Source organism: Micromys minutus (genome assembly GCF_963924665.1).
Source record: "Micromys minutus genome assembly, chromosome: 2".
Classification (NCBI taxonomy): domain Eukaryota; kingdom Metazoa; phylum Chordata; class Mammalia; order Rodentia; family Muridae; genus Micromys; species Micromys minutus.
This window is the reverse complement of record NC_137971.1, coordinates 19,377,897-19,390,952: the sequence shown is the minus strand read 5'-3', so window position 1 is coordinate 19,390,952 and position 13,056 is coordinate 19,377,897. Positions and strand designations below refer to the sequence as shown.

The window sequence follows — 13,056 nt, the reverse complement described above, 5'->3', positions numbered from 1 at the left end:
GCTAATGGCCTCAACTTTGGAACTGGACAAGAGTCGTCTGCATAAAGAAAGAGCTAAAGAGAGCCTAGGCAGTGCCTACTCACAAGGGACAGGGATGAAAGAGACAGAGGAACAGACAGAATCAGAGGGAAAAGAAAGAGGCTATCCCAGGACCAGTTGGCATATACAGTCCTGGATGGGGGAGACTGTCCTGGTGTAGCCTTGTGTGCACTTCCATTGGCTGGGGTTTTCCACTGTGAACATGAAGCCCAGCATTTGTCCAGGGACTCTGAGCAAGTTAGTGTGCAGGGAAGAAGCTGCCTAAGTAAAGACCTGGGGAGACGCTGATGATTAATCTGCGTTCTAACCATGGGTTTTCCACCCATGCCCCTGTTCCTAAAATGACTCTGAGACTTTTTATTTATGAATAAATGCCGAGGCCACAAGCTGTGGCTCATCCCCACTGGCTCATGGGTCAATTTTGCCATTTAAACTAATCTAAGGTCTCCTCTGTTTCATGTGTCTGTCTCCTCAGAGTTGGGGCAAATTCGTTCCCAACCCTGACTCTATCCGAGTTCCTCTCTCCCCATGAGAACTCCCACCTCCTATTTCCTGCCTTAGCCAATAGGCCACAAGCTTTTTATTAAAGGGTGATGCTTCCCTATGGTATGCAAGAGATTCTCTAACACTGCCCCAGACATGGGAAATGCTTTTCCTGGCTCACACTCTTTCCCTGTTCCCTTCACATGTCAGATGTGGGGAAATGGAGGCACAGCAGGCACATGCCATCCAGCTGCAAGAGGCAGATGTGACTTGGGCTGCCTGCTCCAGAGACAGCTTATAACTACTTTGGCACATGGTCTCAGTACTCAGAGGGGAGGAAAAATAAATCTGTGTTGGGCCAGTAGACTTTGATCAGGATGGCAACTGTTCTAGGGGCTCCCAAGTAAAAGGGGCCTGGAGTCCTATGTGTAACATCACAGGATGCCACCACCCTGAAGACCTCCTAAAGAGGGAGGTGCCTGGGAAAGAGGGTCCTCACGTTAAACGCACAAGCTGGCGCATTTAAGGACATGGGGGTGGTAGAAGGTGTGGGGAGGGGAGCGTAGACTCTGGAGTCAGCCCTCGGAGTCTGCATCTGAGCAGCTCTTCCCCAATCTGAGCCTCAGCTTTCGGAAAAGCAGAGGCCGTACCGTCTCCCTTACACTTATGCTGCGAGGAGCCACAGAGGATGGTCCAGCCCAGCTTTAGCACAGTTACCTGCTGGGTAGCTACCAGAGCTCAAGCAAGGCTGTCTTTGGCTCATCCCTGCTTCTCTGCATCTCAGCCATTCCCAGAAGGCACAGTGCCCCTCCCACGGTCAGATGCCTTTTCCACTCTCAAGTCAGATGGGACACCAGGAACTTAATACACTACTGGGGAGACCTTATCACTCCCTAGAGAAGTGAACTTGAATATGTTCCTTTAGTCCCATGGCCTGATTTCCTCACTTTTAATGTGAATATATGAAAATAATAAGATAAATAAATAAATAAATAAAATGTGTGTGTGTGTGTGTGTGTGTGTGTGTGTGTGTGTGTGTGTGAAGTTGGTTCATTTTCTCATAAAAATCCTCAAACCAGCTGGGCTTGACGGTGCATGCATGTAAGCCCAGCACTCCAGAGGCAGAAGCAGGTGAGTCCCTACAAATCTGAGACCAGCCTGGTTTACATAGTGAGCCCCAGGCCAGCCAAGACTATATAGTAAAATCCTGTCTCGAACCAGCAACAGAGACAGAGAGACAGAGAGTCCGTTAGCTAGCCAGGGTTCCAGACCAGGAAACCCATAGGCAGAGTCACTAACAAGGATTCTCAGCATTCACAGGTTCCCCCATCCAGTTCCAGTGTCACGCATGACAGCTTCAGCAGCCTCCTCCGTTGTCGGGGGTGGGCTGTGGACCACCTCCACGGTGGCAAAGCTGGGCTACCTGCTGGAAGCGGAAGGACTCGGATCGTTTCTTCTGATTGAGTTGCCATTCTTTGAAGTGCAGCACAGCCTCGTCCACATTGACAATGCCCAGCTTCACCTGCTCCTGCAGGGTGATCAGCTGCCGCTGGCCTGGTGTCTTCATCCCAGCAAATGGGTCGTAGATGCTCGATGGGGGCCTGTCCCTCCATGGCCTCACAAGTGGCTCTGGAAAGAATGGCGGATAAAAGTGGTGGGCACAGACTCCAGGAACAGTCTGCCATATCCAGAAGAAACAATGACATGTGGAACAAAAGAGAGGGAGGGGGGACAGGGAACTGGGGTGAGAAAGTCGCTGATCATTTCAAAGCCACCCACCAACCGGAGGGGAGGCATCTAACGCGGCGTTTCTTCACCTGGAGACTGCCGGTATTTTGGGCTGGATCATCATGGGGGCTCGTGCTGTGCATTGGGAGTAATGAGCAGCATTGCTGGTCACCACCTACTGGATGACTTTTGGATTCAACAACCCAAAACGTCCTCTGTTATTGCTAAGCATCCTCTGGGGAGGAAGAGCAAAATGTTCTTCCTATTTGAGACATAAAGCCCCTCGCAGGACAGAAAAGTACCCAGGAAGAGTCCAGCCAAGAAGCTTCTCCCAGTCCTGTCTCTGAGCCGATGGGCACAGAGTACCAATGAGATTGCTGCGTTGGTCCAGTGGCACTGGTACAAACGAGGTGCTCAGTGCCAGCAGGTTGTCCTTGGGCTGTTCTGTACCAACCTCCATCACGGTTAAAGGGCAGCTTTCCACGTCAGAGGTTGGACGCCGGCCAGCCCCTCTCCAGGCTGCAACCCAAATTACTTGCAGAAGTGACTGGGGCCACTGGGCCACGGGAGGACAACTTGACGTCATGTAGTGTGTTCCAGATTTCCCCTGTGAATCTCTTCCCCTGCTTACACCAGGCCGGGGCTGCTTTTCCAAGCAGTCTTAAGTGGGATAATGCTGGCCGTCTATGCTGAGCATCAGGAAACTAATCAATGGTCCAGTAGTACTTAGTGCCTTTAAAGGTCTTTGGGAAAACCGGACATCCCGGTTGTTACAAGAGGGTAACTTTGATCGAAGTTGGCACAAAGCAAGGTGGAGCTGCTAGAGACGAAGGCAGGGTTTTCAAGAAGGCAGTGCCTCACACAGGTGAAGACAGTGCTGGGGCCACTGCCATGCCGTCCACATCAGCCTTAACCCCCAGCTCTATATGGATACCTGTCTATTGGTGTTCTCTGTGGGGTCAGTTTGTACGATAGTCTAGGGTACCCCAGCCTCCCCCACCCCTTTCCTTTGCCTTCAGCAAGGGATTCTGGGGCATCACCCCTGTGCTACCACATAGATCTCTCTCCGGGAATGCCACATGCCACTGTCACGCTTGGCCGCCCTGTCACCCTTGGATGCAGGATGTTGAGGACAAGCCCTGGCTTACCTTTTGTGATGTTCTCTGAAGACACATAGAAATTCCCGAGTCGCTCCTGACTTTTTTCTGCAAAAACTGTGAGAGAAAAAATGTTTTCTGAGTGGAGGCAAGATTTGTTTCTCGGAGACACTGTCACACATTTACAAAAAAAAATTAATCTTGTGGGAAAAAAAGTAATAAATGTGTAGTCATGACCACTGTGCACAGATGTCTGGAAGAAGACACTGAGAGAGAGCAGAGAGTATCAAATAGAGGCAGGGCAGACACATACATGGGTTCTCCAACTTAAAGACAAGCCCGTCTTTAGACACAGCAAGTCTAAAATTGTTAAAAGACTCAGACGGATGGTGGAGGTACTGCCGCCTTTGATCCTGCACTCGGGAGGCCGAGGCAGGCAGATCTTAGTTCAAAGCCAGCCTGAGTCTGCAGAGTGAGTTTTAGGACAGCTAGGGCCACATAGTGAAACCCTGATTTAAATAAACCAAAAAAAAAAAAAATAAAATAAAAATAAAAAAAGGAAAAGGGTCCTAGGGGCTGGAGAAATGGCTAAATTGGTAAAAACACTCAGCGTGCAAACATGAGATCCCTGACACCCACATGCATGCTGGGTACGGCGGCCCACATCTATAATCCCAGTTGGAGACAAGCAGAGGCAGTAGCTGAATTGGTGAGCTCAAGTTAAATGAGAGATGTGCTCCCTGCCCCGCCCCCGAGAAGTGGAACAATTAAAGACTGATCCCCAGAATCAAGCTATAGCTCCAAGTGCATCCAAACAAACATGCACCGGCACACACTACACACAAGGAAGGGAAGAGGGGGGTGAGGAGGGAGGGAAAGCGCTTTGGAGAGACGGAAGTGTGCCAGGATCCCCAAACAGAAGCGTCTGTGAAGACCCTGCAGCTAGAGAAGAGACACCGAGCCGTACTCTAAAGCAGAACTCTACAGGACAGAACGGGTCAAACGACGCCCTCCAGGGGGACCAAGATCAAGCCCCTAGTGGGGAACAGGCATAGGATAACAGAGGAGATTGGAAAGTCAACTATTCTGCATGTGGTAGCTCCCTGGGCTCTAAAGAGGACTCCCTCAGTTCAAATCCCAGCCCTGACACTCATGTGTCCTATGATCTTGGACAAAAAGTTTGACTTCCTCCATGCTCCTGTTTCCTATGTAGGGTGAAGACTATAAACATTGGGTTGTCATGGGAAATTGAGGGCTAGTGCGTATCAAGTGCTATGATCCATTTCTAAGTTTTGAGATGGATGTCAGTGGTCAGAGAAGACAACTCAGAAGGAAAAGCATCTGAAGCACAAAGAGCCAGGCTGATGATAGTATGTACATATTACGAGATGGAAGAGAAGGTAGCCAGATTAGCATAGGAGGTTCGTATAAAGCAACACTGCCCAAATATTGATGTTTCTCTGTGTGGCTATTGGAGACTAGGAAAGGTAAAGAAATACAGCAGCCGGATTAATTCACTGTTTATATTTATGATACAATAATTTTACAAGAGATGAATCTCTTCCAAGCCACTGCCCCTGTTGTCATACTGCCTGTCTCCACTGCCTCTCTTCAACGAGTTGCCACCTCCTCTCCCATTCAGGAATCACCAGTGTGTATTTGTAGGCTTGGAAGTTGGCCCTGAAACAAGGATTTGGTTGCTAGCAGTATATGTGCGTGGGAAGTGTGATAGTACGCCTCACTGTCCACCTGGCTGGATTTAGAATCACCAAGGAAACACACCTCCAGGTGTGCCCATGAGGGCATTCCCAGAAAGGTTTAACAGAGGAGGGAAGACCCACCCTGAACGTGGGTGGCGCCATCCCACGGGCTGGTATCCCAGTCTGCAATAGAACTGTGCTGATGAATTAAACAGTGAGTCACTCTGTTTCCTAACTGTAGAGACAACATGACAGCTACCTCGTGGTCCTGCTGCTGCAGCTGGTGCTGTTCATGCTGCCTTATCCTCTCCCTGACAGTGACGGACTGGACCCTTAAACCCCGGGCCACAGAAACCCTCTTCTGATCTAAGTTGTATTGTAGTGGCAATGAAAGGGTTAACTACCGCAGGAGGTGATAGGGGTGAGGCAGGAGTGGGTGGAGAAAGTTGTCAAGCAAGTTACCACTGCAAACTTGGTGAGTGCACAACTTGCAGTTTAGAGTTATCCCTCGACAGCAGCAAGCAAGGTGGGATATTCATCTGCCAAACCCCATCATCCACAGATTGAATAGTGCCCTGCTAATGCCCTGAGGCTTTCGGTCTGCCCTGTTCGTTTGATGTCTATATGCAGGTGAGAGCAGGCAAAGGTAAGGCAAGGCCTTTGATTGGGCAGTGAAAAAGAAAGGCGGGCGGGCACAGAGTTTTCTTTTTGAGAGGTTGGAGAGATAGGAGAAGGGAGAAGAAAAGATGGAGAAGGATGACCCACCCCCGTGTGGCTTTAATTAGCCACAGGTAGCTATGAATATATTATAAGGGATGGATAATTATAGGACAATTTGTCTTATCTAGGTGGGCAGTTTGTATCAGTATCAATTGACTCTGAGTTTATTGTGTGGAAGTTTTGTGGAGTGATAATTTACTGATATAAATCTGGTTGATAAATTACGATGAGCCTTTAGAGTTTTGATTTTGCTGGGTTACTGGGAATTGTAATTATAACCACAGGGGGCAGATACTGGCATGGTCCTGTAGCAGAGAGCAGAGAGAGAGAGAGAGAGAGAGAGAGAGAGAGAGAGAGAGAGAGAGAGAGAGAGAGAGAGAGAGAGAGAGAGAGAGCGCTACTGCTGCTGCTGCATGGGGCTAGGCATGGATGTGGAGAGACCACTGGGAACAGAGAGTGGGGGGGGGTAGCGTGGCATCCCTGAAAGAGGGCAATGAACACCATGTGTCAGAGAAAGCCCTCAGGATAAGACACAGCAGTCCACTCAGGGGGTATGGTGGGGTAGGCTAGCCAGTGAGCGATATCCAGACAGGCCAATGGGGATGCTTCCCAAGGAGATGGCAAACCTTGGTGGCTCAGAACTTCCCACAGTTGTGTTACAGCCCAACCGAGGGTTGCCAGACCGAGTAAATCCAAATCAGGACCAAAGAAGCTGGCTGCTTGGAACATAGGTGCATTCGAAATGCATTTGCTGCTTGTATGAAATTCAGAGCTAGCTGGGCATCCTGTATTGCATCTGGCAGCTCCAACCCAGTCACCCGGGGTTCTGACAGGATACTACCTGCCCTGTCACACCTTCCACAAGACATGCTATTAAAAATGAATGACGGTGGGTGGTGGCGGTGCGTGTCTGTAATCACAGCACCGGGGAAGCAGAGGCAGAAGGGATCTCTGTGAATTCCTGGCCAGCCTGATCTACAGAGCAAGCTTCAAGACAGCCAGGGCTACATGGGGAAATCCTGTCTCAGACAAAACCAAATAGAGGACAGACAGGTCAGGAGTGAGTTCTGAGCTGGCAAATTTGCTCATACGGAGCATAAGACCACATTAATAAAATCCAGTCCTGAAGTGTAATAACCGTGCCTTCGGTCTCTACCTGGCGGCCCAGGAAAAATAATGAAGAAGCCAAACTAAATTCTTGCTGGCTTTTATTAACATGGGTGAGCAGACAGCCTGGTTTAGTGGATGAAATATCAGCTGTGGAGTCAGGGTCCCTGGGGCCAGGCCCTGGCACTGCTGTGTCGTGACTGACCTTTTGATCTCCCATTTCCTATCCATAAAATGAAGATCACGGCCCCTATCCGAAAGGTTATTGTAAAAAAAATTAAGTGCAAAGAATATTCCTGGCAGATTTCAACAAGTGCCAGCCATTAAAATGATGAACAGTGACGACGGGACAAGTTATGAGATAGAAATGGACTAGTTTCTCATTTACCTCTGTCCTTCCAATTGTGCATTAATGCTGCCAGGAAGGCAGCACTCAATCTAACCGTTGTCCCTGGACTAGCTCCTGAACTATGACCTATGACCTATGACCTATTGCCCTGGCTGAAGACCATGTAAGAGAAGACAATCTGAGCAAGATTTCAGAAAGCCAGGGAACTGGGACTTTCCTGCTGAGGCTCTCAGAAGCCCCGGCTGAGCGCCATCCCCGGCCACACTTACCTTTAGAAATGTATGGCTCGTTGTCGGGTGGTGGGTGAGGGCCAGGGGTGCTGCTGGCCTCTGGCCTGGGCACAGGAACAGGGGGCCTGTTGGCCAGGTCCACAGAGAATGTCTCATCTTCGTCCACGGTGTGATAAAGTTCTTCCCCTCGGGGATGGAGCTGCTCTCTCTCCAAATGGGCTGGTTTCACACCGTCACCTAAAACACAGAGAATGGTGACTGGGTGCAGGAAATTCCTGCAGGTCGCAAGGCCAAGTACATGTTCTCTGTTGTCAAAGTAACAACAACCTATGGCCAAAGGCTTCCCTTGAGCCATCTCCTGTACCATTCATTTGTTTTGAACTCATGAAAGCAACCACACCAAAGTCTCCTTCACCCGGCGACCACCTAGCCCAGGACAAGATCCACAGGCTCAGTTGCCTTGATCTTACAACTAGAATTCTGATATTCCTCTCAGTGTAGTTATGGAGAAAAAGATCCCTTATTCCAAAGCCTGAGGATCCCAGAACCACTTCCTGGTGTCTGAGCAGCGCTGAAATGATGCCCTGAAGCCTCATCACCAGCTACAAGCATCTCCTTGTCCCCCCACAATGGCTGCAGAGTGTGACTCCTTCAGCTGAGTATCATTCTCGGCTCACTTTTCTGCACAATTCTTGCATCTGTTGAGTTGTTACTACCAGTAATCTCAGTTTCCACATTGAAAGAAAGAAAAACAAAACAAAAAAAAAAACAAAAAAAAAAAAAAAAAAAAAACCCCTGAAGCTTTGAGGATTTAAAATGATGTGTCCAAAGACTCTGAGAGCCAGACTGGTACCCAGAAAAGCTAACTCTTCAGCTATCCTCCCCCAGCTATCTACTGTTTCTCACGTCCTCACACTGCCCCCCATTAAACAAAAATTACCAAGGAGAGAAGCTTGCCTCCCTCTACTGCCTACCAGCTTCCCCACCCCCACCCCACAACCCTGGGTTCTCTACAGTCATCTGCTTCTTTGATTGACACCCAGTCAATCAACAAATCTGCTTCCAATGCCTGTTTGAGGTATAGAGATAAGGCTTGGGTCTCCCTCTTATGGAGGTCACAACTCGATGATTTGTTGTGAATTCTGTTTTCACTGCCTCTTTTCTGAGCTGCTGAGAGGTTGCTTTTGGTTTCTTGTTGTCATGTGTCCAGAGGATTGGTCAGGCTGATCCCAACTCGTTAGAAAACACGAGTTCCTGGGCTCTGTCCTCAAGATAAGTTTCCTGTACACGCTTATCTTAACACCTTACACAATCAGAGAAGGAAACTCTGGGAAAGGATGTCCAACCACAACAAAGTAAAGTATCCTGGAGGAGCTGTCAACTACCCCACAGGGCAACAGTGGCTCTCAGGACACTTGTCATTCACTGTCTCTTAACACCCTGGCTCTGCCTCAGTTCTTCGTCCTGCTTTGGGAAGGCTGCCCCTCAGCTTAGAATCTTCTTCACCCCACCTTGTTCCAGGCCAAGCCCATCCTCCAAGCCTCAGTCACACTATGACCTCCCTGGAGAGGCCCTTCTGTTTCTGCTCTCTGTGTTTCTATCCTTGACTCCGTGGCCCTGACATAATGGGGACTCCCTGCCTCTCTCCCTCTCTAGTCTGTGAGCTGCAGAGAGAAGGTCCTAACCCTGGCCCTCCACATCAACCTAGAGGCAAATACAGATGCTTTTATACTGTGCATGCTTGGTCCCATCCTTAGAATGGAGGGACGAATAAATTCTGGGTAAAATATTAATCAAGCAGAGATCCATGTGGTGGGTTTGAGCCCTTCCTACAGTCAGCCCGCCTCCCCTCCCAGTAGTTTCCTGACCTGGGCAGACTTTGGGGAACTCCAGAGAAAGCTTGGAGGTACTAAAGTGTCAGGGCAAGCAGAGGTCTCTTCTATAGAAGGGGAAAGTTTCCTGGCTTCAGAGGGGCAGACTTGTGGAGAAGAGATCTACATAAGAGTTACTTCCTGAGCCACACCTACAGGCAGAGAATTTGTAAAAAACGGCTTTTTCTGGGAAGCTGTGTATTATTAGGAGCCCTGTGACACCCTCCCCTATTCTGCCAGTTACCACAGATAATCAAAATCATCCCCTTGGCTCCTGCCGCCCAAACTGGAATCATTTCCATGAAAAATACCCAGTCCCGTCCAGGCTGCCAGGTTCCCTAGAAATAAAATATAGCAGAGAAGCAGAAGAGAGCTAATTGACAGGAAACAAGTTACCTACGGCCAAAGGTCACCACAGAGGAACTCAGTCTGAGCTGTGGGACCCCTGACAGAATGAATTCTGACCCCTTTCTCCGTCTCTCCCATCATGATCCAATTATGCCATTTAAAGTCAGAAACTAATAATTTAAACAAATAGTTTCTATCTGCCAGGTACTGCTCTGTGCCAGGCTCCATATTTCATTGGGAGCAGAAAGTTAATTCTGCCTAGAACTCTTTTAACATTACTGGTGACTAACTGAAGGCCATATGAGTGTAACGAAGGCCATCATAAGACAGGCCACCTGTCTTAGACTTATGGCCTTCCTTCTTTCGCTCACAGGTAATAGATCTGTAGTCCCCCACACACACTAAAGGTTTCAGAGCTGCTGAATGCCAGGAGATGCTTCTAGAATCATGTGAGATAGAAACAGAGGCTGAGGAGAGGGATTGAGAATGACTCCAGTTTTATCTGTGGTGTAGATAAAGCCTCCATGTGAAAAGCGTTCTAGATCCATTCGTAGCTTCTGGTAGAAACTGTGTGAGCTTAGTCCACTGAGCAACGTGACCTATCAAAATCACAAGACACACTTCCTGAAACCCAGCAATTCTGTTCTGGTGCTGTATAGCATACATGTTCTCAGATATGTGAAAAGGCATTACATACAACAAAGGGTGTTATTCCCTGCACCGAAGCTTGCCAGGCCCAAAGCTGAAGATTGGCTAACATAAGAAAGCATCTAAGCAACAGAAAAGCTAATGTCTGTGCCGATACTACCTGTGAATAAACACAAAAGGAAGACACATGTATACAACACTAATATATCCAGGAAAAAACTTGGAGGCTCTAGGGAGAGATAAAGACAGACAGACAGACAGACAGACAGACTGACTGACTGACTGACTGACTGACAGACTAAGGAGAGAGAGACTGAAACTATTATCATTGCTTTAACTTTTAGGGACAGATACGATGGCTCCCGCCTGTAATCTCTGCAGCTGAGAGGCAGAGGCATGAAAACTACCATGAGTGTGTGTGTGTGTGAGTGTGTGTGTGTGTGTGTGTGTGTGTGTACACATACTTTTTGCATCACTTGAATTTTTATTATTTTTATGTATTACTTTTATAATAGTAAACGACTATAACACAGCGGCAGGTGTGCATAGCAGGGGATGGAAGAAGGTCCCGTTGTTAAAGATAAAAACCAGATCAGATGCTGATTTATAGCCAAGACTCTCACAGTGACCTGCTGGCCCAGCAGAGCAGAGTCTAATGGAACGTGAAAGAAGAGGACTCCTGGGTTCTACTCAGACCTGCGGAATCCCACCCTGGTGAGCTTGTGCCTTCAGGAGGATTCCAGGTGGGTGTGAGGCACACAGAAGTCTGAGAACCACTGGTACAGGGTGAGGCTGGCAAGCTCAGCTCCACCGGCATGCACCGAAGACCTGTGTGCATCAGACAGCAAGAGACAATTTCCCCATTTCCTTATGCCGAAGTCTTGAGGAAGGTACAGTGAACAACCTAACCTTAGGTTAAATTTGCCCTAATCTGGCAAGGACCAGCCTGTCATGTAGACTCCTTTGGTTCCCTTAAATAACACATCACTCCCCTGCAACCCACGGCACCCAGCCTTATACATTAGGTACTGACGCTTATATAAGAAGCGTGGGACGGGTGGTATGCATGAAGCCCTCACGCTCGGTCCGGAGCATTGCTGAAGACAGTGGGGCAAGCCTGGGGCTAAATAACAAAGTTGGCCAGAAGAACCCAACTTTGCTCTCATCCTTTTGGTACCAGGTGCTAGCTGGGCAGCTTACCAAATAGCTGCCCAGACCCCTGTCCTCAGGAGTCAGCAGACATGTTTTAAGGATCCAGATAGTAACTGGACCAGGCTTTACAGGACAACAGTCTATTGAAACCATTCGAAACCAAACCATTTGACCTCCAAGTGCCATGCCCTCAGATGACTGACATACCCGCCACCATCATAAATGGCCAGGCAGAGTGAAACACTCCCTCACAGGGTAACACCTTGTGCACCTGAAAGCACCTATCACAATAACGACTGTAATGTTTACAACCCTTTGTCAACTGTGCCTGGTCCTGGGAGAAGGTTACTGTCACTGCCACTTGCCTGGTTCTCACCGAGACTGCCTCCTTTGTGCATCAGGAACTCAGTCTCCTGATGCTCTGGCCTCATTCATCTCATTTTACAGTGCGGGAGACTGGGGAGCTGAGAGCAGATTGGGAACCACACTGTTAACCACCGCAAGGCTGCTTCTGTTTGGCAAAGAGGGTGCATACCCCCATCCTTCAGCAGAAAGCCAAGGCTCATCTTATTTTTCTTTTGGTCGTCAGTCCTAATATCCAGAACAGTGCTTTTCTGCACACTGGGGATACTTAGTTAATTTTTTTTTTCAAATAAAAACAGGCTTGTAACTTAAATGAAGTCATCTTGGGAACAGCCGACTTAGTATAACGAATTGCTCTAACAGTTGTGAGACCCTCTGGCCTGTCTTTAACTGGCTGATGGGGAAGACCAGGGCAGGTGTGGAGAGAGGCAGAGAGCCTTTAGTCATCATAGGCCATGTTTGTGGAGACCTGTCCCTTGAGCACCAGAGCTTCTGCTTCTCTGATCAGCAGCAACATACCTTCAAGAAACTTGCGGATCATTGAGTCCTTAGTGGGCCGAGAGAAACTTTCTCTGGAGACTGGGTTACCCGCACTGGCCTGAAGCATTTCAACATCTGGAAGGAAAATGAGACAGTTGATGTGCTATTCTTCCACTCAGGTAAGTTGGTTCACAGAAGGAACTGGAAGGTTTGGTAGCATTAAGAGGATTGTGCACTTACCTTCCCCCCCCCCTTCCTCCCTCTCATCCATCCTTCCTTCCTTCCATCCACCAACCTAGTAAGTGTTGATCATTAAGAAAAGTGATAGTCACACACCACAAACCTATTCTTGGATCACGGGCCTCCAAAGACACAGATATGTTCATTTGTGTTTGCAAGAATAGGTTTAACATACATAGTTCAAAATGACACACTAGATTATTGCTTATTACATCAAAAAAAAAACGGGTACAGAAACAGAGAACAAATTATGATTTGTTCAAACAATGAAAGGTTATGTAGCAGTTTTTTAAAAAAAGAATGTCCTAGAGGCACATCTGCCAACAAACTTAGAGTAAGTGCTGAAGTTAGATACAAGTTTGTACATAGAGCAATGGCCACACAGACTTGGAGACCTAGAGCACATTGCTGTAAGCTGCCCATGAGTAAGTAAATATGCAGCCAGCACAAAGGTGCGGTAGAACTCTGACAGTGGTTACCTCTCAGGAAGGAGCAAAAATG

At 48.3% G+C, this 13,056-nt stretch overlaps 1 protein-coding gene across 1 annotated transcript in view; it reads right to left on the bottom strand.

The window, feature by feature from the left end:
• Positions 1–13,056, bottom strand: part of PIK3AP1 (phosphoinositide-3-kinase adaptor protein 1) — a 107,227-nt gene that overhangs the window by 22,202 nt on the left and 71,969 nt on the right. Inside the window, exons 9-12 of the mRNA XM_080911751.1 lie at positions 12,355–12,450; positions 7,493–7,690; positions 3,399–3,464; positions 1,946–2,151 (exon numbers count right to left, since the gene is read on the bottom strand). Of these exons, the coding sequence (XP_080767877.1) occupies positions 1,946–2,151; positions 3,399–3,464; positions 7,493–7,690; positions 12,355–12,450 (566 nt within the window). The remainder of the gene's footprint in view (positions 1–1,945; positions 2,152–3,398; positions 3,465–7,492; positions 7,691–12,354; positions 12,451–13,056) is intronic.